Source organism: Nematolebias whitei, chromosome 6 (genome assembly GCF_014905685.2).
Source record: "Nematolebias whitei isolate Nwh7 chromosome 6, NemWhi1, whole genome shotgun sequence".
NCBI lineage: Eukaryota > Metazoa > Chordata > Actinopteri > Cyprinodontiformes > Rivulidae > Nematolebias > Nematolebias whitei.
Genome location: NC_056503.1, coordinates 44311218 through 44337413, shown reverse-complemented (window position 1 = coordinate 44337413; position 26196 = coordinate 44311218). Strand labels below are relative to the sequence as shown.

The following is a 26196-nucleotide window of genomic DNA, read 5'->3' as shown; positions in this document are numbered from 1 at the left end:
CTTTCTTTCTTTCTTTCTTTCTTTCTTTCTTTCTTTCTTTCTTTCTTAATTAAAGTCTAAATACTGTTGAAATATCAGAGTAATAATATTGAGAATGCAATGTTGGATGCTGGGGCAGCATGGTGGCGCAACCCGTAGAGCCGCTACCTCTCAGCAAGCAGGTCCTTGGTTCAAACCCTGGTCCAGGGGCCTTTCTGGGTGGAGTTTGCATGTTCTCTCCGTGCATGCGTGGGTTTTCTCCGGGTACTCCGGTTTCCTCCCACAGACCAAAAACATGCATGTTAGGCTGATTGGCAACTCTAATTTGTCCCTAGGTGTGAGTGAGAGAGTGAATGGTTGTTTGTCTCTATGTGGCCCTGTGATGGACTCGCGACCAGTCCAGGGTGTACCCCGCCCCTCGCACAGTGATTGCTGGACATGGGCACCAGTGACCCCCGTGACCCAAAATGGAATAAGCAGGTAATGATAATGGATGGATGGATAGATGTTGGAGGCTTTCAAAATAAACTCTGAGTCAGAGTCAAATAGTTATGGAGGTCCTGTCCTAAACAATGGGACATTACAAGTGGCTTAGAGTATTATTGACTCGTATTCAATTCAATTTAATTCAAAATACTTTATTAATCCCATAGGGAAATGAAATATTGTTGTAGCTCATCATCCTGGTTTCATTAAGAGTTGTTATATATGCTGATGGCTGTGGGCAGGAAGGATCTCCCGCAGCAGTCTGTCTCGCAGCGAATCTGAAGAATCTGGCTGCAGATGCCGATATGTCCACCCGGACCCAGTGGGACGGGCCTCTCTGTCCTCCTGGGCAGCAGAACCACCTGAATGTTGGGCAGAACTCCTCCCTGAGCGATGGCCACTCCACTCAGCAGCTTGTTGAGCTCCTCATCATTGCAGACAGCCAGCTGCAGGTGTCAGGGGATGATCCAGGTTTTCTTGTCATGAGCCACGTTTCCTGCCAGCTCCAGGATCACAACAGTCAGTCACTCGAGCACCTCCGCCAGGCAGACGAAGATGCCTCCACGGTGCCTCCTTTACAACTCATTTGGGATTTGGGGCTGTAGTTGAGGTAATATTTAAGCTTTGAGATGTTAATCAGCTGCTCCCGGATGTAAAAACCACCTTGTTGTTATGGTTACATGTCATAATGTCCAAAAGTAAAAGTTTTTTTTAGTAAAAATACTTCCAGCTGCACAGCATCCGATACCAGAGGAAGTAATCATTAAAAAAAGCCATTTATATCCAGAAAAAAGAGGAAATAAAGTTTTCAAAAGCCATATCCCAGAATGAATGTAACAGAGCTGCTCCAACATGCAGCCACCTTGAGAGGTGCAATTCTAGAACATCGATATATGAATCAATAGTGTATCATAAAGATATACGTACAGCAGGTTTGACCACAGTCGTTCATTTTTGTGCATGCAAACCTGCGGTGCCGCTCAGAACCAACGTGTAAATGTGTTAAAACTTTGTATAAAAAGGACATCAAAGCAATGTTGCTTCTAGGTCTTTGATAAAATCAACATGTAGAAAATGAGTCAATCTCAGTTCTATATTTTGGACAAGTTGATTTTTTTTCAATTAGAGACATCTTGGATTGATTAATTTGTGTTGTAAAACTTGATTTAAGTAAAATGTGTACCTTTTTTCTTGTTGCTTTGATCAGATTTGTTGTGGTCATAATGTTTTCTCTCCAAGATGTCAATTGTCAAAACGGGACATAATCATTATTGTGTTTTTGGCGGCTATTGCACAGGTTGCTGCTGCAAATGACAAATCTAGTTATTAATAATAACAACTCTAGGCAAATTCTCTTCAGAGACAGAGAGATTTATTTGTCATTCGCATTTATTTGGTCCCAACAATAAAATGTAAAAGAAAAACAGTAATAAGAGCTAAGATATGAACGGAGAAAAACATAAACTCAATAATACACAAAGCACTAATAGCATAAAAACATTATGTTGAACAGCAGCACGAATGTGAGTCTGTGTGAACAGATGAGCACGCATGAACACATCAACATGAAACAGATCAGCAGAAAAAGTATCAGAAATTACATAAAAATATTCATAACACTAATCATTATATGGCGTATTCTTTGTAATAAACAGAAAGAACTGTAGTGAACAGATTTTTTTAATGGACAAATACTGCATGTGAACGATCTACAAGAACTTTTCCTCAGTTTCTGGAGAAATAATAATATTAATAAACATGATACCACCATTTATGTGTCTTGTTGATTCTGATGTACTGAAACAAAGAAAACAAAAAATCTTCTTTGCAGCTGGAAGAAGAAGTCACCATTTAAAACTGGGTTTACATTACGCAGTAAGAAAAAAATCTATTGAATTTTTTTATTAAAAGCTCTGACTTGTTGAACTTTTAACAGGTTGTTTTATGCTCATTTTAAATATTTTCACTTGAATTTGGCTGGAGTTGAAGGAGACAAAGTTTAGTTATGTTCACCAACATTTCCTCTGCAGTACAGTCTTTTATCCCCCAGTATTTATTTAATAAACTTTCTCTGACACTTTGTTTTTGAAGACCATTGATCAGCTGAGCTCTACTAAACGTCACTGATTTACCAAAAAAAAAAAAAGTTTTCTTTGTGCACTCTTTGTAAATGACAGCAATATTTCCAAATCCTACTACATTAACTCATTAAGCCTTTCAACATAATCTTATTATTTAATCACACATTGGCATCCATTATGAATAAAAACTGGATACTTGGCTGATTTGGTCAAATATATAATTAAACACTCATTTCTGATGGATAGATGTGGATGTTACATTTTTTTTTTATCAGAGGAAGCAACATTTGCTGTAAATTACACTTGGAGGTTTTTTGGTGATTTTAGGCGCATTGTCGATTATCTGACAGTCATTTATTATTTTTTTTTACAGATTTCTGTGCCTTTTTTACATCAGCAAAGACTTTAAAAATGTTTCACTTTTTCTATTCTTTCTGTAGCTGTTTAGCATCTTTTGTGAATGATGTCACTGAAATAACACCAATCTTCTGCACAAATTTTATTACTGTATTACTTAATAAATTGTAATACCAATATTCTCCAACCAATCAAACAAGAGCACTTCATCTGATTTAAAAAAATTACCGGTATTTTCAATTTCCAAGTACAAACATTTACAACAAATGTATGATAAAAATTGTTGGAACAGAGTTTGTGTATTATGTTCAGTGTCAGGCTGTGATCAGTCTGGGAAACTAAACAGCCACTGATCAAAACGATGGACCAGCACAGAAGAGCAACATCATCAGGCCAGGACTCTGCCGTCTACACTCATCTCCAGGCCAGCGGTCACTCTTTCAGGGATGAAAATGTTCACATCCTTGATAGAGAGGAACCATGATTTGAGAGAGGATGAAGGAAGCCATCTTGGTGTTGAGAAACCGTCCATCATTAAACAGGGGTGGATGCCTCTATGTTCAACTGTCCCCTTACAATGCTGTTATTGCTATTATCACTCAACCCTCTGAATAGCAAGCGGCCATCAGAACACTAACGATTGGTCGGTAGGCTGATGGTCCCCCTTCTGCATGTCAACAATTAGTTTTGGCTGACTGGTTAATCCACTATGAGAAGGTTTCACTATGAGAAGTCATCTCCTCAGACTGAAGACATCTTTTGGATAAAAGACAAAACGTTTCACCAAAGAAGAATCCGTCCAGAGGACCTGACTTTAACCTTGTTAGATCACCTGTCCTGGATTATAATGAGCATGCATCAGGTGATAAAAATTTACATGTACTGTAAATTTATTTCAAAATTGGGTGGTGGTTGGGCCTTTGAGTATTGTTTTCACCATAAAACATATCAAACTAATTTGTTTTGCAAAGAAAAATAATAGGGAACAACATTTTTTGGAAGAATTTTATTATTATAAACTGCATTCACAAGTTTTTTGTTTTTTTTGTCAATATTTTTATTAAAATAAAAAGCATATTAGGTGACTTTCATGCTACTGACACGTTTCATGCATGTTTTTCTGCAGCATATGACGAATAATCAACTCATAACATTATCAACACCTATTACATATTTATAAAACTTAACTAATTTCATAAACGTTCTGCGCACGAGTTAAAAAGCTGTATCTCTGATTTTTACTGTTTGAATCAAAGCAGCCAGACCTATTTAACGAACATACGAATTTATTTTTCAATTATTATTAAATGAAATTGTTGAAACCACGAAAGGTTTAGAAATGTTTCTTTCTGGGTAGGTAAACAACACAGATTTTACTCAGGCAGAGCGGAAGTCAGCCGCTTCCTGTCTCTGTCGGGGTCCTGTAGAGCAGCCCGTGCTCGGCTGTCCTGGAGACCCCGCGCTGCCTGCACCTCAAACGTCTCGGGTGAGTTTGTTACAATGTAACAATTTCTCCATTAAACCCAATAACCGTTACAAAGCTGCGATATCTGCTAACTGCGCAGCGCGTACGAACCGCACCGGTACCGCAACCGAAGCGCCACGCTGCCGCATACGGGCTCCTTTTTCCAACGAATTCCCAAGCATACCCCCCTCATCCAAGAGTATTCCAACATTAACTCATATTCTCTGCTTGCAATAATTAGCGATAGCTCGCCGCGTAGCTGCCTTTACACCCCCAAGTTCGCCGAACCGCTCGGTTTCGGCTCAGTAGGGGTGCCGCCGTGCGGTGTCGGTGTTGAAATTGTGTCACTCTGTGGTTTGTTTTGAATGTCAAAGGCTCCAGCTAGCTGTACGTCTGAATATTGTTGATAGCAAGTTAGCTTGCTAAGCTAACAAAAGTCAACCCAGATGTATCAAAATCACCTAAAATAGGGGTGAAATTGCGTTTTAAAATTAAACATGCGAGTCTTAGGGTAGCTGTGGTGCTGTCAAATACTACATGCGGGCTGAAATCGGTAAAGTATGCATGCAAAGCTGTTAAAAAACAGCAGTTAGCATGTAGCTCTCCGTTTGCAGTGGCTCCATTCATATCCTGCGCACTGGTTTTACGGCTGCTACCCGCTACCTGCTCGGAGCGGCAACTGCCTTTCCGTCACAATGTCCAGAATATTTCCGCGAAAAAGTCGCGTTGTTTTGTTGTATTCGTGTCGATGGAAGCGTCCGTGTTACTTGTGCTAAAAGTCAGCGGCAGCCTGCGCTCAGAATGTACCGAGACGGTGCGAAACCCGCGCGTTTTCAGTTTGTTGTGTGCTGGATCTGCTGGCGTTTAGCTCACGTTTGACACCTGTCACCGCATCGAGGTTAATTACTGCGCGTCCAGGTGAAGAAGTGACGTGTTGAAAATCACTGGATGCTGCGGTGAGCGGGAAATAGTTCACTTCGTCTTTGGTAACTCAAAAAAATGCTGCTTAAAGACAGTTTTGTTTAGACTTAAACACGTCTGACAGAAATTAGGTGGTCATTTTGGTATTATTTGGTTTCTACATTTGTGATAAGCAAGTAAAAAAAATACATCAACTTTTTTGTGCTGATGCTTATTCATGGATTTCTTATTATAAAAAAAGTAAAAGTACAATATTATCACTCGCTTTTCACAAGATCCCAACACATTTACGTAGGGCTGCATGATTTATCATAATTTTATTGTGTTTGCAACCTCCTAAGGACTAATAAACCATAAGTTGTATTTTCAGCACCGTGCGTTCATGTTCTGCTGGTTATTATAAATTTAGTGAATTTAATAGATTCTCACTGGTTTAGATGATGGCGATGACAGATGAGAAAGAGGAAAATGTGGGTTTATTACCATTTGTATCATCATCGCAATATTAAACAATATCGCACGCTGTAGCCCAACTATTATATTTATTGACTTTGTTCCAAACGAACCATCTTTGAAATCATGTGTTATTTATAATGTTTTTAAGTATTAGCTTTTTTTTGACAGCTTTTATAAAATATGACATTGATTTATTGGCGTACTGGGGGCTGAGAGGGCCGAGATGGGAGGGACCAGAAAGTCACGGTTCGACTCCTGCGGTGTCTCTGAGCAAGACACCTAATCCCTGACTGCTCCCCGGACGCTTGCATAGCTGCCCACTGCTCCACCTGGGTGTATCTCAGGTGTGACGACGGGTTAAATGCAGTGAACTAATTTCTCCATTGTATGGGAACATACAGTGATGACCATCTGAGACTTCTCCACCCCCTCCCTCCTTACTGATACTAACAACACTGTGCAAATATTTGCTTTTAAATAGTCCAAAAAAATGTTAATGCATTGTCGGTTTTAGGAAAAATCATGCTAAATTCCTTTCACATCAACTAGAAATTAGTCTCTGTGTAAATATAGAGCTAAAAGTCAATTGCCAAATTGTAGGAATATAACCATAAAGTTGTGGTTGTGGAACAAGTCTTACGTGAAGTTTAAAAGGTTTTTCATCTTTCACAGTTGTCATGGATGATGAAGACGGCAGGTGCCTTCTAGATGTAATTTGGTAAGTCTGTTCTGACAAAATGAAGGGTCAGGTTTGTTCATTTTATATAATAATAACCGACTGGATATGAAATATTGTGTTGTAAATCGCGTTGCTTTCTCCTGCAGTGACCCAGAAGCTCTCAATGATTTTCTTCATGGATCTGAGACCCATGTAAGTACGAGGACAGATAAGAGTGGTTTGCATCTTTTAGTTACAGAATATAAGCTTGCAACTGACGTGCAGCTTGTTAGTATTTTGTATTTGGTGCTTATGCATCTTTACTAAATTCAGCCCAGTTCAAGGCTGATGCACCCTGAAACCTGCAACCCCCCCCCCCCCACCCCCCCCCCCCCCCCCCCCCACGCTGCCCTCATTAACCTTTTCAAGCTTTCTTTTATTAGTGTTTGCTTTTGCTTTCGGGTTGTTTCATATTGAATGCTCACAAAAATGAGAAATCCTTACACTAACGCTTCCTAATTCTGAGTGAATCCTATCGTTTTGTTCCTCTGTCGCTTGTCTTTTTACTGATGCTTTACTTTCTGGGTTCTCTGAACTGTTTTCTGCCCTTTCCTTGCCCTTCTCTGTTGTGATTGTGTTTGTCTGTCCTGGTGACTCTTGCCCACTGGTTTGGTGCCTTTGGTTTCTGTCTGTCTTACCCTTGGTGGGTGTGTCTGTAGTTGGACACTGACGACCTTTTGGATGGTTCGAGTGACCCCTCCAGCTCGTTCTTCTCCACCACTGGGGTGAGTAAAATCCCCCGTTCTTCTTCCTGCTGTGGCCTATCCATGTTTGTAGCATGTCTCCTTAAATCCCCACCCTCTCCACTAACATGTTGACTACAGACTTTTATTTTGTGTGTTTTCATGTTCTGTACCACGATCCAAATTTCTAAAAAGTTGTGACGTTGTCTAAAGTGTTATTAAAAATAGAATGCATTGATTTGCAAATCTCATAAACTCATATTTCACTCACAATGGAACATAGTAAACATAAAAAATGTTAGAATAAAGACATTTTACCACAAAAAAAAGGTAATTTTGAATTTTGTGGCAGTAACATTGAGAGAATTGAGGATTTTAGTGTTCTACAGTCCTCGTCTTCTTTGCTGGGTTTATTTTTATGTCATGATGCATTCAGTGTTTTTAGTTGGTGAGAGGTCTGGGCTGCAGGCAGACCAGTTCAACTCTTCTACTATGAAGTCGTGCTGTTTTAATGGGCACAGTATGCAGTTTAACATTGATGAAATATGCAAAAAAAGACACAAGTTGTTTTTAAACCTGCATCTTCTTTTCTGTATTGATTAAGCATTTCCAGATGTTTAAGCTGCCCATTACACAGGCACTAATGTATCCCCATACCACCAGAGAGGCAGGTTGTTGAACTGTGCACAGATAACAGGCTGGATGGTCCCTTCTGTTTAGTGTAAAGGACGTGGCGTCCTGGGTTTTCAAAAATTATTTTAAATCTGGATCCGTCTGATCACAGACCAGTATTGACTTTCAGCCTTGTTCTTTGAGCTCAGAGATTTCTACATCCATCCATCCATTATCTTGACACGCTTCTTCCTATTTGGGTCGCGGTGGTCACTGGTGCCCATGTTAGCCATCACTGTGCAAGAGGCGGGGCACACCCTGGAAATCTTTTGATAATGTTATGAACTGTAGATGATGGGGTATTCAAAGTCTTCCCAATTTTTTCATTGAGGAACATTATTCTGAAATATTTCCACTAGTTTAGTTTTTTAATATTCGGCCTCTCTAAAATGCTGTTTTTGTACATGGTCCTCTTATTGACCTGCTGCCAATTAACCTATTTTGTTTCAACGTTATCCTCCAGCTGTAGTTTAATTGTAGATTTTAGATTTTTCTACCTGGATTATTGAGCATGCATCAGGATATTTATTTGTACCTCTTTCACAGCCTTTTGCTGTCCTTGTCCCAACAAAATTTTGCGGTTATAGAAGTTGGTGATCTGAAATTTTTTCCCCCAATTAACGGTACAATTTCTTAGTTTCAAGGATTGATATGTTTACTATGTTTCATTCATTAAAATGTGCGTAATGAGATTTACCAGTTTTTGCATTTTGTTTTTATGTACATTTTACAAAATGTTCCAACTATTTGGTATTTGGTGTTGTAGTTCGGTTACAGTCTTGGCCATTGCATGGCGTCAACATGACTAATACCTGCTTTCACTTCTTTCTTCTTCTGCTGTGCTCGAAGGGACATGTTCCGGAGGTCCAGCCTGCAGCCCAGCTGTCTGCCGGTGAACCGGCAGGCCTGCCGAGAGTCAGCGTGGACCTGGACTTTCTCGAGGACGATGACATCTTGGGTGGATCCCCGGGTGGAGAAGGTGGTAGCAATGGCATTGGGACGAACCACGAGCCATGTGACATCCTGCAGCAGAGTTTGGCTGAAGCCAACATCACAGAGCAGAGCTTGCAGGAGGCAGGTGCCGAGCTGGACCTGGACACTTTTGGAATTCCAGGCCTCGCGCAGGTGGTTCAGACACTGCCTGACGCTGGTCTCTCTGGAGCTGGAGGCGCTACTGTTGGCGTAGGGATTGGTGTTGGTGGAGCACCAACAATTTTCCCTGGCTCTGCCCCGGGCACCACAGCAACCCCTTCCAATGCCACGGCTGACATGCTCGGGTCAGTACTAGCTCAGCAGGGCCTTCAGCTCCAGTCCCAGGTCATGAACAAGGCCATTAGTGTCCAGCCGTTTATGCAGTCCATGGGTCTTGGAAATGTGACGCTTCAACCCATTTCAAGTCTCCAGGCTCTTTCTAATGGGAGTCAGTCAGGACCTTTGGGTATTGGACAGATACAGGTTGTGGGCCAGCCTACAGTCATGACTATCAACCAGTCTGGGCAGCAAATCCTGGCTAAGGCCATGAGTGGATACCAACTTCACCAGTCTGGACCTGAAGTATCAGCTGCTGGTTCTCAGGCAGGACTTGGAGCCTCGGGTGGTGGACTTCTAATCCAAGGAAACAAAGCAACTTTAGCATCTCCGGCATTAAATGGACCAGCTGTTTGTGTCAGCAGCGCAAACAGCAGCAGTGGTACCGTCACGGCTCCTGCTGGACTTGTGGGCTTCGGAGGCGCCCCTCTAAGTACAGGAGTGGCACCTCAGACGCAAAATCCAGGCCAGATCATGCAGAACGTTATCATCCAACGCACACCGACACCCATTCAACCCAAACCATCCCAGGGGGGAGCCATCCAAACAAAACTCTACAAACCACCACCACCACAACAACAACAACAACAGCAGCAGCCCCAACAAGCAGCACCCCAGAACCTGCAAAACGATGCCCATAAGGCTCTTGGGCTGCAGCAACTTCCAGTTTCTGCAGCTCAGAATGTAGCCTTCTTCACAGGAAAACCGGGCTCTAATGTTGTCTTGAGCACTCAAGCCACAGCACAAGGCCCCCAGTTCCAACAAACTCTGTTCAAGCAACAAGCAGCACAACCGTCTGGCAAACCCCTCAGCGTGCATTTATTAAACCAACAAGGCAGCATCGTTATTCCCTCTCAGACTGTTCTCCAAGGCCAGAACCACCAGTTTCTCCTGCCACAGCTGCAGGCAGGGGGCCAGATCCTGACCCAGCATCCCGGGGGCCACATCATTACCAGTCAGGGTCCTGGTGGGCAGCTCATTGCCAACCAGATTTTAACTGCAAACCAGAACATCAACTTGAGTCAGGTGCTGGCTTCACAAGGCCACCCCGGGGCTGCCCACATCCTCTCTGGACCCATTCAGCTGCAGCCTGGCCAGATGGGCACACCGACCCTCTTTCAGATGCCAGTCGCCTCGCTGGCTCAAAGTCAAGGTCAGACACAGACTCCCACTGTCTCTGGTCATGCCCAGACGGTCATACAGGGCATGCCGATCCAGAGCTCTCTGACCATGGTGGGTCAGGTGGAGGGACTAAGCCCTGCAGTCAGCCTCCAGCCAGCCCTGCAGCCCCAGCAGCCGGGTGGAGTCCCCAGCAGTACCGGAGCAGCAGCCATGGCTCAAGGCCAGCCTGGAGAGACTGTTACTGTGCTGGGCAGCTCAGCAGAGCAAGGCGCTCATCCCGCTCCACAACTCATACCACAGACCTCGATCCTCGCCATGCAGCCGGCCTCGTCGGTGTCCACGGCTTCCACGGTAGCTTCCTCTTCTCCGTCCACGTCCGTGTCCACCTCTTCTTCTGTCACAGCTGTGGGGCTGGTCCCCCCTCAGGCTCAGAACAGTCCAGGGAGGTTACTGTTCACCAACCAGGCCCCGAGTATGATCCTGAGCCAGGAGTCTCTGCAGATGTTCCTACAGCAGGTCGGTGTTCCTCTCTTTGCACGTTCAGCTTTTCTTGTGTTCTGTTAACATTGCCCTAAAAATAAATAACATGCACGGAGTGATATCTTGGTTTGACATCTTTGGTTTATGATTTTACTCCTCATCCTTCCAATCCCCCCTCCCCCCCCTCCCTCCCTCCCTCCCTCCATCCTGAAATGGTAATTGTACTATCAGGAGCCGCACCACCAAACAGAGAATGAGTCAACCCCCTCTGTGGGCGTGCCAGCGTCTGTAATCGTCAGCAGCAACAGCGTCACCACTGCGGCCCCTGCTGTCCATGACAGCCAATTAACTGACTCTTGGGTGGGTCAGAACCACAGTCCTTCCCCCGGCCCCTCCCACATGACAGCAGTGGTAAAGGTAGAAATGCCCCTTTATGTTGAGCCCCAGCCACTTGCTGCTGCTGCTGCTGCCGCCGCCACAATGTTAGGTTTTCTTACCTTTCCCATCAACGCTCTTTAAGGTCACACTGGGCTGCCGCTGTTGGAGACTAGTTGGTGATTTTAACTTGTGAAGAAATCTGATTTTTAGTTATGGTATTTGAATTCTGAGCGTTTGTAACTAACGAGCCGTCTCGCTGGATTCTGAGCGACCGGTTTGTTTTTTAAAATCACAGCTGTGCACAGCTTGTAAAACTATAGGTGGTGCAGATGTGCCCTTACATTTATGATTTAATCGACTGGAGACTACTTTGAAAATTAAGATATGCAGATTTGGACCAGGTTTTTTTTTTTTTACAAGTAGTAGGTTTTTAACTGAATGGTTTCCAACCCTGGTCCTTGAGGAACACCATCTTGCACATTTTAGTTGTTTCTCTGCTCCATCACACTTGATTCAGTGGTTTAATTACTTCCTTAAGTTCGGCAGGAGCCTGTTAATCACCTTTCATTCAAATCTGGTGCGTTGGAGCAAAGGAACAACTAAAACATGTAGGATGGTGTTCCTCAGGGACCATTGTTGGGAACCACTGCATTAGGGACCATAGTCTCAGATGTTCTCCAGCAGAGGGGAGCTTTCATGCAGCTGTCAGAGAAAACTCAATTTTTTTAAATTCTCTAAGTGGCCAATATCCATCCATTGATTAAATCTGTGGGCTGATTGATCGGCCTGTCTCTAGTCAAAATGCAGCTCAAGCGATCTTGAGACAGGTCAAGACACCTTCAGGGACTGTGAGTATTCTAAATAGAAAAATTGTTCAAAATCAAAAGTGACGAGACCATGACGAAACAGAGAACCCCTCCTTGATCGTTGCTCCGACTACTCTCTATCAGTCGCAGCCCAGTGAGATGCGACCTTTTCCTCCTGCATCCGTCACTGCTTCCACAGCGCTCAGTGCTTTTCGGTTCCTGCCTCAACAAATTGATTCCTTTGCTTGCTGCATCTCTGCTTTTTATTTTATTTTTTATTATTTTGCCTCTTCCACGTTGCTTCATTACTCGTAAAACCACAATTGTTCTCACTGTTGATACATCATGTAATCCTAATATGATGCATTGTGAACTTTTGGTTTAAGGTTTTTGTTGAAACATTTTTTTGGATTGTTTTCCCAACAACATAAAAATCACGCTGTTTTCTAACTGCTCTGTCAAACCCATTCACCTCTACTCATCGTCTCCTGTTTAATCACTAACCCGTAACCGATTAATCAACTCTGTATTCTCCATCTTCTTCTTTTTACTCTGTCAATAATCCTTTTATAATGCCCAGTTTGAGCAACACGGTGTTCCCCAAACCAAAATGACTCTGTCCCCTGACCCATGTCCTCCAAATCTTCAGGTTACTTTTTAATTCACCATCACAATCCCACAAATTCTGCTTCTACAGTTTTTTTTTTCCTGTTCGACAAGCGATCATTGCTTTCTTTTATATGCTAAATCCTTCAAATGCTGGAAAAAAAGTGCTTATAGTTTTTTTTTTACTTTAGCACCTTGTAGATTTTGTTGCTTTTGTTACTTTGCTTTGGTGTCTGTTGATTTTCTGTTGTTTGCGTAGCCTTTGGGATGGGCGATAACTTTGTTTTATCAAACTGTTTTTGATTATTAAGAGCTGGTTTTGATCTATCTTTGTTGTACATTCGAGCAAATTGTACACTGAAAAAGTTATTTACCACAAGTGATAAAATCATGTTGCCCAACACTATCTAAAACCCCAATTACCTAAAAGTTTCGACATTGTGTAAAATTTAAACAAAAACAGAATGAACTGATGTGCATATCTCATAAACGCTCGTTTAAATTCACAATGGAACACCGTAAACTAATCAAATGTTTAATCTAATGTATTTTCCCCTTTCTTTAGAAAAAAATAATATGAATTTGAGTTTTTATGGCAGCAACACAAACCAAAACGTTGTTTCGGGGTCCATTTTTCCACCGTGAAGCGTCCCTCGTCTTGTAACGACAATGAAGACGTCCAGGGACTGAGGAAACCAGTTGTTTTAGTTTTTGAAGGACAGTGTTGTCCCATTTTGTTCTGATGGAGGATTCTAGCTGTTCAAGAGTTCTGTGTTGTTTTTGCAGGATTTATTTAATTATTTATTTTGCTAGATCTGAGCAAATGTTCTAAAACCTGTAGATACTTTTCTGCATTGACGGAGCCTTCCAGATGTGTAAGCTGCTCGTAGTAGAGGCACTAATGCACCCCCATACCATCAGAGAGGCAGGCTTTTTGACTGTATGCCTATAACAGGCTGGATGCTCAATCTCTTTAGTACGGAGGATGTGGTGTCGGTGGTTCCAAAAATAATTATAGTTTAGCTGACCACAGAACAGTTCTCCACTTTGTCTCAGTCCATTTTAAAAGAGCGTTGCTCATGAGAAGATGGCACAGTTTCTTGATGGTGTTCACATGTGCTGCCTTCTCAATAACAGGCAGCGGGCAACAATTTTGCCCCTACTCAAGTGTCCCACGCCGCCTACATTGACTGATGAACACAACAAAAATCCTTCCTGTTTTCATTGTTGTTGAATCTAATGTTCATTGTCATACACGTCAAGTTTTACAGATTTGTCCTCATTTGTCTTGACTACAGACGTGCAGAGAGAACCTTACGCAGGGCTTGATTTGAGCCGGAACAAGATCCAGGAACCCTCTTATTTTGACAGTGTAACAGTTTGCTTGGATCCGTTAACTCAAATCTCTGCCCCTAAAAATCCAAAGTCGTGCATTTTTGTATTAAAAAAACCCAACAAACCTCAAAAATATAATTAAACTTTACAACTAAATTGCAAATCAGTTTGACAGTTTAAGTGGGTTATTAATAAAATTTAGATTATTAAAATTCAACGAGAGATATTTGATGGTAATCACGTGACGTACATCACGTATCAAAACAACGGCGCTAATTTGTTAAAATTACAGCGATCAAAATGTCGAACAGCCCAGTTTCCATCCATCCATTATCTTTTGCTTATTCCGAAGTCGGGTCGCGGGGGCAGCAGCTTGAGCAGGGAGGCCCAGACATCTCTTTCCACAGCCACCTCTTCTGGGAGGATTCCAAGGTGTTCCCAGGCCAACCGAGAGACAGTTTCTCCAGCGTGTCCTGGGTCTTCCCCGGGGTCTCCTCCCAGTCGGACATGCCCGAAGCACTTCCCTGACAGTCCAATTGGACAGTCCAATTCCAATCCAAGTGCACTGTCCAACTGGATTGGAATTGGACAGTCCAGTTTACTTTTATTTAAAAAAATGGATGGATTGTCTTTAGTTGGACAACCGAGAATTGAAGCACCTGAATGCAGTGACAATGGAGATTGGAGCAGGAGTGAGCGAGTGGGGTGGGGGTGAATTCTGAGATAAACAGGCAGCGGCCATGAACAGACTGAGGAGTCGCCTGGAAGTATCACATGTGAGTGGAGTCGGACAACAACACGCAGGACTGAATTCAGAGGATAAGAGTCGGGCTCGGAGACGTGATGGTGGGGGAGGCTTGCCTTCATAGAAGCAGAGCTAAGGCAAGCCCCCCCCCCCCCCCCCCCAACTCACACAGTCAAACACATTCACATAAGAGAGAGCTGGTGTTGTTGCTCTCTAAAATTGTTATTGAATCAAGTGTTAGGTAAACGTAGATGTTTAACAACCCGTTGAAATACACCAAAATGCAGGAAATGGCATTTACTTTATTCATATTTTCTGGGGGAGGACCCACAGACACCGGCCCAGTGGCCAGTGACCCACGGCCACTGGGCCGTTCAAAAATCACTGGTGGGATATTCGTGTTCCCACACAGGCATGAGCTTTCAGAAATGAATTGAGCATGGTGGAACTGGAAGAGTCAGCTTCGTGGACATGGAGCTCAACTCGTTAAATGTGTAATGACGTCTCCCTCGTATTGTTCTCAGAACATTATGGATTAACTTAGCTGAGCGATTTTCTTAGTGGTCAGTCGATTTATTTAAATATATTCAAAGTTGCTGTGCGTCATCATCCATCTTCCTTCGGTAATAAATCTATTTGTTTAATCGCACGAGTCAACTCATAAATCACTCAGCCCATAAATCATGTCTTTATCACATAGGGGGCCGAGATGGTGTAGAGGCAGGGCAGCCGGCTTGGGACCCAAAAAGTCCCAGGTTCGATCCCCAGTCACTGCATATCACGTGGTGTCTCTGGGCAGCACACCTCATCCCCAAAATGCCCCCCCGGCGCTTTCAATAGCTGCCCACTGCACCACCTGGTGGTGGATGGGTTAAATGCAGAGACTAATTTCGCCATTGTATGGAAACATACAGTGCTGACATTGTGATGACATTATTATTATTATTATTATTATTATTATTGAGCTGTGGCACCAACTTGTCCTGTCACATGTTGACCATTTTGGCTCTGTTACTACCTTTCTACGAGGCACACATTCATTCATTCAACCTTTATTTAGACAAGTAAATCCCATTGAGGCACGATGACTCATTTACAAGAGAGACCTGATTACCTGAGACATATCATGGGCGGGTTGACTTCGACCCCTCCTCGTTGCCTCGGCGACTTCAGAAGTCACACCGAGGTGACCACAAGGTGTCACAAGTCCTGGTTTAAAAATAGCACTTTATTGATCTCGCAGGAAATTGTTGTGCCAGAGTTTCAGCACAAAGGAACGAACACAAGGAGTCACACAAGATATGAAAAATAACAGAGAATTTAAAAGTACCAACAATGAAGTTCTAAACAGGTGCAGACAGAAACATTAAAGTGTTTATTGTGGTGCAGGATTAATTTTATTCTATGTGTAGAAATGGGGAGGAGTTGAAAAGTTTTAAGGACTTCCTGTGTTGTTCTGTGGAGCACCTCGGTGGTCTCACTCTACCACTGAAGGTGCTGCGGTAAGAGTCCAGGGTGTCATGCAGGGGGTGTGTGACGTGTTGTTCAGGATCTGGAGCAGGTTCCTCAGCATCCTCTGCTCAGACATCTCTGTCAGAGACTGCAGCTCCACTCCCAGAACTGAGCCAGCTCTTGATGAGTTTATTGAGTCTGTTGGCATCAGCTTTCTTCATCCTGCTGCCCCACAGCGTAGAAGAAGATGCTGGAGACCACCGAGTGGTAAAACATCTGCAGCATGGTCCTGCAGACATTAAAGGACCTGAGTCTCCTCAGAAGAAAAAGGCAACTCTGTCCTTTCTTGTAGAGGGCGTTGGTGTTAGCTGTCCAGTCCAGTTTATTGTCAAGGTGGACCCCCAGGTACTTGTTGCAGTCCACAGTGTCCACCTTAGTACCCTTGATGTTGATACAGGTCTCTCCGAGTCCTCGTGGCTCAATGAGACTAGCCTGTATAAATTAAGGTAGGATGAATGAATTGGGGGGGATCTTCTTCCTGTAGTCCACTTGCAGCTCTTTATTTTGTGAAAGAGCCTCTCTAAAATATTATTTATACCCAGTCCTTCCACTCACTTGTCATTTGCCTATTAACCTAATTGTTACAAATCCTCCTTCAGCTGTTTCTTATTTTTACCTATTTTATTTATGTTGCTACCTTCAAATTTAAAATGCCAGTACCCATTTTTTAAATAAATAAAAGAGAGAGCTAATTTGTTCGTTTAGACCTTTGAGATGTTTAATATGTTCCGTTATAGATAAAATATGAGACTTGCAGATCATCACATTCTGTTTTTATTAATATTTTACACATTCTAACTTTTTTTATGTGGTTAAATGTTAAATGTTTAATCCTGTACTACTAATTGTAAAATTATCTGTAGACGTTTTAAGTGTGATTTTATTTTACATTATCTTTGGTGGGGGAGGGGGTTCAGATGTTTTTGAATCAAACTAACATTTATATTTATTTCTTCAGGTGCCCTCAGCTGGACCTCAGCAGCCTCTGAAGATTCAGGGCCTGTCCTCCTCACCGGCCTTAACCACCCACACCACAACACCACCGGTGGCAGAAAGTCCCCAGCCTTCCCAGTCTCCTCTGACTCTGAGCCAGCAGATCCAGTCGCCGCACCATCATCAGCAGCAGTCGCGCCCTTCCTCTCAGCCTCAGACTCCCTCGCGCTCCTGCACGCCCTCGTCACATCCTTCGCTGTTCATCATCCAGAACCAGATCGCCGAGTCCCCCAAACCTGCCGCACAAGGTCAGATCCAGCAAACGCCGCCGCAGCAGGCGCACATTCAGGTTCAGCTGCAGCCTCTGCCTCGGCCCGCCTCGCAGCCCGCTTCCTATCAACAAGAAATGCCTCCAGTGTCGCAGTCGCCCAAGCCTCTGCCTGCACCGCCCCCCCAGCACCAGTTCACCGCGCCTCCCGTCAGTGTTTGTGCCAACGCCGTGGTGAAAACACAAGTCCCCATCCAGGGCCTGACAGCAGGGCAGCAGCACCAGCTGCAGGTAGTCGGAGCACAAATCCATACTCTGTCCTCCATCACTCAGCCCTCGCCTCAGCAGAAACAGCTGCTGGAGAAGCTGCACCAGGTACCGCTCCAGCTTCTCTACACAAAGCGTTTGATTTTAAACATGTAAAATTCTGGATTATCCATCATTATAAGCTTTGTTATGGCTTTAACTCTCCACTTTTTATCACCCACCTTCATAAAGGGAGGGTAATCATGTGTTTGTCTTTGCGACTGTTAGCAAAATATCTCATGAATGGCTTCATAGATTTTAATTGAGCTCTCAAAAATTAATCATTGGCTGTAAATCGACAGCAGCCAACACAAAAATGGTACAATTCAGTCCTGTTGCTAAATCTTTGTGTGGTAGTAGCTGAGAATCTTCCCCATCACTAACTCTGAGCACAAACTGATCAAACGAGGACTTTGTTTAAAACTCGAATAAGCATTTCTTCAAGATTTGCTAGGTTCACATTTAATTTTTATATTTGTTTAATAGATTAAAATACAAGCTATTTTAAACTGTCCCCATATTAACTCAGTTAATTATCTTTAAAAATGACTTAATTTTTTTTAACTATTTTTATTACTAGAGTGTGTTTAAATATTGCATTTTTTCTGATTTTCATTGTAGGTTTGGATTAAATACTCAGTTTATTTATAATATTGAGTTAAGAACAAAAGGAAGCAATTTCTTAAAAAATTTTCAGACTTGTCTTGTAATATTTTAATGCGGACCTAAGTAGTTTTTTGAGAATTTATTATTAACGTTTTTATTTGGATACCGGTTACCTCTTGATTTTCAGTTCAGTTTTCTAACTTGTAAACTTGTGAATAGGGAAACTTAATTATTGAGGCTGTTTGTTGTCAGCAGCCTATCACAAATAAATAAATATATGTTTTTGTGTTTTTTTATAAACAAAAAAACCAAGATGGTTTACAAATCAGCTGAAGATTGACGCCCATTTACATTTTTCTGGGATTTTTTTCCAACTTTTTACTCATTTGCTTTAATTTATTTCAGTTTGACAATTTGTCTTTTTATCCCCAGTTTGTTCAGATTCCTCAGATTAACGTTTCAGCAGCAGCTGAGTGGAAAACGGGTCTAAAGAAATCTTTAAAAGATCTAAAAAAAATAAAAAAAAAGGCTTGGATTGTTGTTAAATTGACTTTTTAAAGTCGAGCTCTTTAGAGCCCCCAAAACATTTCCTTAATGAAATGCATATTGCTTGTCACCTTGCACGTCAGAGTTTTAGAAGCGCTCATTTGATCTGTTAGTGATCAGAGTGTGTGTTTGATCTGTTAGTGATCAGAGTATGTGTTTGATCTGTTAGTGATCAGAGCGTGTGTTTGATCTATTAGTGATCAGAGTGTGTGTTTGATCTGTTAGTGATCAGAGCGTGTGTTTGATCTATTAGTGATCAGAGTGTGTGTTTGATCTGTTAGTGATCAGAGTGTGTGTTTGATCTGTTAGTGATCAGAGTGTGTATTTGATATGTTAGTGATCAGAGTGTGTATTTGATCTGTTAGTGATCAGAGTGTGTGTTGAGGATGACTCTCAGCTACCACCACACCAAATTTTGGCTCAATATCAGTAAAAATGACAGAGTTATTGTCGTCTTTGTGTTTGCTAAAGTTAATTAGTTGTAGCAGCCATCTTGATTAGGGTTGACTCTACACTGTAAGTTTAATTAAAACCCGTCCACCGACGCATGAGATGTTTTGCTAACAAGATACAGACTCAGATGTTGTAGCCGATTGGAAACACACTTGGTGTGAAATCCCGTTCATGAAATGTAAGCGAGCTCGGTCGCTGTGTCTCCAGGTCCAGCAGAGCATCATGCTCCAGGCGAAACCTCAACCTCAAGCCACAACTCAGTTTAACTCCCAGCAAGACGTGCCTGTTGATAAAGTGATGATTACATCATCATCTTCGGGGAGCGAGGAAGCACCTGCTCAGCTTCCCACAATGCTGCAGCCGACCTCAGTGCTCATCAAAACTCCCGCCACAGGTAAGATCCTTCCGAGTATCAGTGATGGAAGCAAGAGAACTAATGATCCATCGTTAGGCTGATGGTCCTTCTTGAGCATGTGATCAGCTGGTTTTGGTTGTCAGCAGCAAACTGGCTGATCCACTCTGAGAAGGTGCTATTTAAGAGACTGAGCTGCACCTCAGGCTGAGGAAGTGTTTCGGATGAAAGACGAAACGTTTCTACATTTCTGTTGTTGTTTTGCTTTGTTTTGTTTTTTTGAATGTCCAGAGGACCAGATTTAACTTTTTTAGAAGCAAGAGAACCGTTTTTTAATAATTTTCCGCCCTTCTGTTCCAGCTTCAAGTGACTTACAGGTATTCTCAGGAGTCCAAGGGCCAGCTGGAGCAGCGGTGAATCAGACTGTCCCTCCTGTCAGCCTTACTCAGCCTACACAGGTCGCTGCTGTTGCTCTGCTCGTCTCGTCCCGTTCAGTGCACATTTTCAGGATATGTAATTATTTTTTAATTTTTATCGCTTTCTGAACATGGTGTCTTTGTTTATTTCTGCACAGGTTCAGCCAAAGCCAGGAGTGATCAGCTCAGTCGGGGGTGTGACTCTGGGGAAGGGTGGGATGAAGATACAGGTGTTAGGACCTGCCTTGTCTCAGATGCCTGCTCCACAGCCCCCGGCTCTGGTACAAACTCAGGTAAAGGACGGTTATTTGGTTCTAAAATATTTTACGTTTGTGCACCGGACAGATTTTAATCGCTGCCTTCCCCATCAGCTCACATCACAGACAACAACGGTGAAAATGCCTTTAAGTGCGGAGCCCAGTAGAGAAGCCAGGTACGTGCTGAAGGCATTCTCAGAGCTTTTATTTACCCGACGGGCTTTCAGCGCCCGCCTGTGGGTGTTTATTTTGTTTGTTAACAAAATGTCTCCTAACCGCTGGATGGACTTTACTGATGCATGCAAGGAGGCGAGCGACACTCACCTCTTGAAGAAATGTTTAATTTCTATTTTTAAATGTTTTTTATGTGTCAACGTGTCGCTGTAGAGTGTTGGAGCAGCTAAGAAAACATCAGGGTTCGGTGCTTCACCCCAACTACGGCGCTCCGTTCAACTCGTTTGACGACACGCTGCACAGACTGCTGCCTTACCACCTCTACCAGGGAACGGCCAACTCCTCTCAAGATTATCAGAAAGGTAGCTAAAGCATCAGCCGAGTGCCGAACAGCTGAAAGCAGCTGAAACTGAACTGTTGAACTTAAAACGATCACAACTAAAGGTACACTTAGCAAAACAAAAACTAAAATTAGCTGAACAAGAGTTAAAGCCTAAAACTAGCAGAATAGTTGCTAATAGCTAAAATTAGCAGAACTTTAGCCAAAACCTAAAGATACCAAAACAGAAGCTAATAGATAAAATCATAAGAAAAGTAGCTAAAAATAAGAAACAGTAGCAAAAGGCTAAGGCTAGCAATATGGTAACTAAAAGCTAAGTCCACCAAAAATGTAACTGAGAGGTAAAACTGTTGGGACTTTAGCCAAAATCTAGAACCATCTGAACAGTAGCTAAAATCTAAAACTAGAAAAACAGTAGTTGACAGATAAAATTTTCAGAACAGTAGCTAAAGCCAACAGATCAGTAGCTAAAGGTAACAAAAAAACATTAGTTTAAAGCTAAACGTAGAAAGCAGTAGCTCAAATCTAATGCTAGGAAACAGTAGCTAAAAGCAAAGGCTAGCAAAACAGTAGCTGAAAGGTAAAATGATCAAAACAGTCAAAAACTAAAACTAGCAAAGCCGTAGCTTGCAGATACATTTATTAGAACAGTAGCTAAAAGGTAAAACTAGCAAAACATTTTCTTAAAGCTAAAACTATGAAACAGTAGCTAAAAGCTTATACTAGCAAAACATTAGGTAAAAGCTAAAATCAGTTAAACAGTAGCTACAACGTAAAATTGTAGCTAAAAGCAAGTATCCATAAAAGTTTGGATGTTGGAAGTGTTTCCAAGGATTAGATGAGATCTCAACGCATTAATTGAAGTAAAAACTAATGCTAAATAATGTAAAAGTATAAAAGTTACAAATATCAAAGTCGTAGCCAAATGTTTGATACCCGAGTGGCTGAAAGAGATGCAAATACTGTAAGCTGAAGTAGTTGGTGTGGCTCAGCGTTTAAAAAACATCTGGATGTTACCATTAGCAGTGTGGACACACAGATGTGGACACACAGATGTGGACACCCTGTCCTCACAAACATGTTGGTTCTCTTGGACACAGTGGACGATGAATTTGAGATGGTCTCCTGCCAGCTGCTCAAAAGGACCCAGGCCATGCTGGACAAGTATCGTTACCTGCTCTTTGCAGAGTCCAAAGTAAGTTTATGACCCAGTTCTGTCCCAGAAGAACCGGCTGTTTTGTTCAGAGCTGATTTTGAACCGGCTGTTTTCGGTGTTTGAACCTGAGCAGAGACTGGGCCCCTCGGCAGAGATGGTGATGATCGACAGGATGTTCATCCAGGAGGAGAAGATGGCCTTGAGCCAGGACAGGGTTTTGGCTAAAGAGCGACCAGGTACCTTTCTGTGGTTTTGTGTTTTTCTCAGGAAGAACTCTGTGAATGACGTTCTTGTAATTTTGTTGGGTTTTCATTTTCATTTTTATTATTTTGCAGAAGAGTTCGTAGCGAGTGTGCGGATGTTGGAGAGCGGAGATTCATCCCAACAGAAGTTGTCGCCTCCTGAGGTCTCCTCAGTGAGTTTAGGGTCATCGGTTTCTGCTCCTGCTCTGGTTCCTGCCGCTCCCGTCCCGGCTCCTCTACCCAACGTTGCACCAAACCCTCCTCTTGCTCCTACACCTCCTCTGGCTCCGGCTCCTGCTCCTCCTTCTCATTCCCCTTTCCCCCCAACCAAACTGGTTATAAAGCAGGGTGGAGGCGGAGCGTCGGTGTCCTGGTCCACCAGCTGTCCTCCTGCTGCAGCGTCCAAGCCCGTGGCCGAACCCGTCAGCCAAAGCTCCGCGTTCAGTCGTTCTCCCGCGGCGTCGTCTTCAGCCGACGACGACGACGCGCTCCCTCAACGGATCAGCAAACCGCCCATCAAGACCTACGAGGCTCGCAGGAGAATTGGCCTGAAGCTAAAGATCAAGCAGGACCAGACGGGTTTCAGCAAGGTGGTCCACAACACTGCCCTGGACCCGGAGCACACACCCCAGCCCCAGCTGAGCAGCCGGTCCACACCAGAGCCTCGGGTTCAGTCAGAAGCTGCAAAGACCCACCTTCCATCGTCTCCTCCCACTGTCAGAGCTCAGTCTCCCGTCTGCACAGCTGCTTCTGGGTTTTCGGTTACCATGACAACCACTCAGTGTAACCCCCCGCTGAGGGGTAACGCTCCCCCCGATGCAGCGTCCTCCTCCTCGACACAGATGAACGGGACGTTAGAACACCACAGCTTGGGCGGGGTCAAACACAACCCTGCTTCAACCGCCACCCCCCCACAAACCACCTGCAGACTGCCCCTTCGAAAAACCTACCGGGAAAACATCAGCCCCCGGGTCAGACCTGGGGTCCTAGGAGGAGAAGGGGATAGTTTGTCCTACCCCAGAACCACGCCGTCTCTCCCCAGGCACGAGGCCACCACGCCCCCCTCGGAGCGGACAGTGATAGCGAGCATAAAGGTGGATAAAAGAGACCGGGGGGGCTTGCACGCTCACACAGAGTCGAGCCACGACAGCGGGAACTTGGGGCTGGACCGAATGAACGAGGTGTTTAACCGCGGAATCAAACCCGCGCAGCACCATCACCTCTCTCTGCTCCTGAACAGGGAGGGGGCAAAGGACCGGGGGGAGGAGCACACAGGCCAAGAGACAGACGTCAGTAAATACAAAAGATTAAATGAAAAAAACAGACATAGGACTGGAAGGACATTCCGAATGGACCAACACGCCCCCGGGCCCCCCTCTCCGGAGCCCTCCTTCACTCGAGACTCTCTGCTTCCTGCCAAACGCTGCAAATCGGACTCCCCCGACATGGACAACGCCAGCTTCTCCAGCGGCAGCCCGCCGGACGACTCTCTGAACGAGCACCTGCAGTGTGCCATCGACAGCATCCTCAACCTGCAGCAGGAGCCCTCCACCTGCGGGCTTCACATCAAAGGGGGCGGCGGCAGGCCCCACCCACACCAAAGTCAGCGCTCGGGGGATTTGGCCGCCTCTTCTCTCAGACCTTCGATCGCAGCCCCCTCGTCTGCTTCCCCGTCGTCCTCGTTGACCCAGCACCCTCAGGTTGGGGGCCGAGGACACAACGGCAGCCTGGTGCCCCAGACTCAAAGCAGATAACAGCCCCTCAGGCTGGACTGACGGGGGGGTCACTAAGACGGTTTAGGAGGCACTGCAGCATCACTGCACCACTGTGCCGCGCTGCGTTGGGTGTGTTTGTCCCTTTGAATTGTCCAGACGTTTCTTTCTCACGCAGTCCCAACTTCCACTATAAATGTAAAAACTGCAGATTGGAATACGCTGACATTTTCACGTTTTTTTCCCCCGGTCCTACTTTAGATAAAATCTGTTCTTTTATTCTTTTTCACTTTTTCTTTCTGCACGTGAACATTCCTCTCCCGTGGTCCGAGCAGCAGTTTCTGTCCACAGAACCGTGTCCCGCTGAGCATCAGTCAGGCAGCTCGTTCCAGCAGTTCTCAGAAGATTAACGGAAACACATCTGAGGCGCGCCTGTTCAGTTTAACACAAAACGCTAATCAGCCAATCACACGGCAGCTAATCTCAGATTTAGGCATCCAGACGCAGCAAAGACGACTTCCTGAAGTTTAATCTGAGCATCAGAACGAGGAGGAAATGAGGATTTTAGTGATATCAAACGTGGCGTTGTTTTGTTTTATTTATTGTCTTGTGTTTATTAATTTTTATATTTTATTACTGACCTCTGGCGTCTCCCCGTGAATGATAGCAGACCTTCAGTCTCCACACGTTAGTTACTGTTATTGACTCCTACAACTTACAGCTGCTTCAAACTGTCTGTTCTGTTTGCTGCTTTTTATGTTTGACTTTAGAGTAGAGTTGCATTCGGGCCCAAAAAACTCAACCCAGCCTCAGCCCGTAGCCATCGTTCCCAAACCCCACCCGACCCGACGAATTAACAGTAATTACAGGTCCGAACCCGAAAAAAAAACAACCCAATGTTGTTAACTAAACTTTGACTACTTGTATAGTTATTAACAGTCGGCGGACACGTGAAGCTGATGCGGCAGAAGATCGGAGCTGAGGGGATGTTTGTCCTTTCATGGCCATCAAAGCACATTAAATCCCTGCTTCTGCCTGCATTCTGCATTATTCAGACCTGGACCCTGCTCTGACATGTCGGATATTTTGTGATCTCACCTGTTCGGGTCGTCGGCCGCACGCGTCCGCTGAGTGCAGCGGCTGAATGAACGTCCATTTGGGCTGATGGATCACTGGCAGTAATCCATTTTGAAGCTTAACTGAACTTTTTACCTCTTTCAAGGCTGGTCAGCGCTAGAGTTGCATTCGGGCCCAAAAAATCTGTTCCGACCTGGTCCCAGCCCGCAGTCATAATTTCCGAACCCCACCCAGTAATTACAGGTCCGAACCCGGAAAACCCCCCCGACATTTTTAATTGGTTATTAACGGTCGGGGACGCGCAGCTGAATAAAAGCAGCAGAAGATTCGGAGCTGAGAGGTGTTTGTCTTTTCATGACCATAAAAAAGCATTCTGCCTGCATTCGTCTGAATTACTGAGACACGCGGGCAGCTCTGACACGTCTGCTTTGGGATCTCACCTGTTTGGTCGTCAGCCGGGCGCGACCGCTGAGTGCAGCGGCTGAACGTCCATTTGGGCGATGGATCGCTTCCTGGCAGTTCAGTCCCATTTGAAGCTTAACTGAATGTTTTATCTCTTTCAAGGCCGGTCAGCTCGTGGTGAAATGACCGCGTGCGGCTGGTGGATGTATGGCAGGCCATGTTATCATATAATTGGATCACAGCTGATCCTGACGTAATTAAAAGCCCGAGACCGTCCCGTCCATTAATCACATTATAACGGCCCGACCCGGCCCTAATCCGGGTCGGTCTGGACCGGGTTTCAGGCTAGAAATGACAGCTCTAATCAGCGCACGGTCAAATGGCTGCGTGCAGCTGGTGACCATATGGCAAGCCACGTTGTCATATAATTGGCTCGTCAGCCGCGCGCATCCGCTGACGCAATCAAAAGCCCCACACCGACCCACACATTAAGCACATTATTATGGCCCGACCCGGCCCTAATCCGGGTCGGGTGGGGCTGGGCTCCGGGTTGGGGTTAGAAATGACAGCTCTACTTTAGAGTAAAGCAGCGCAGCGGTTAGAGCGGTCGCAGGCTCACCTCTGGGCCTTTATGGAGCGTGCATGTTCTCCTCGTGCCTGTGTGGGCTCTCCGGGTCCCACAGACCAAAAACAAGTCTCTTCATCAATTTTTAGATTTTAGATTGGTAACTCTTAAAATGTTTCCAGGTGCGAGTGAGATTATGAGTGTTTGTCTCTGTGTCCCACTGATGATCATGTGACCTGTCCATGGTGTACCCCGCCACTCACACCATTTTTATATATATA

At 44.2% G+C, this 26196-nt stretch overlaps 1 protein-coding gene across 1 annotated transcript; it reads left to right on the top strand.

Annotated features, from left to right (window-relative positions):
- The first annotated feature begins 4344 nt into the window (after window positions 1–4344).
- On the top strand, window positions 4345–24464 carry bicra (BRD4 interacting chromatin remodeling complex associated protein). The gene is made up of 15 exons (XM_037677651.1): window positions 4345–4389; window positions 6418–6463; window positions 6571–6616; window positions 7123–7188; window positions 8668–10764; window positions 10960–11145; window positions 17069–17686; window positions 19430–19616; window positions 19935–20032; window positions 20149–20283; window positions 20362–20423; window positions 20635–20783; window positions 21862–21956; window positions 22048–22153; window positions 22253–24464. Exons 2-15 carry the CDS (start codon window positions 6423–6425, stop codon window positions 23911–23913), a joined length of 5547 nt encoding a protein of 1848 aa, XP_037533579.1. The 5' UTR covers window positions 4345–4389; window positions 6418–6422; the 3' UTR covers window positions 23914–24464.
- Window positions 24465–26196: the final 1732 nt, after the last annotated feature.

Bases quoted from the DNA above. Each gene is read 5' to 3' on its own strand.
- bicra (XM_037677651.1), top strand. From the start codon at position 6,423: ATGGATGATGAAGACGGCAGGTGCCTTCTAGATGTAATTTG. The intron at 10,765-10,959 runs GTCGGTGTTCCT...TTGTACTATCAG, and splicing joins TGCAGATGTTCCTACAGCAG to GAGCCGCACCACCAAACAGA. The intron at 21,957-22,047 runs GTAAGTTTATGA...TTTGAACCTGAG, and splicing joins TGCTCTTTGCAGAGTCCAAA to CAGAGACTGGGCCCCTCGGC.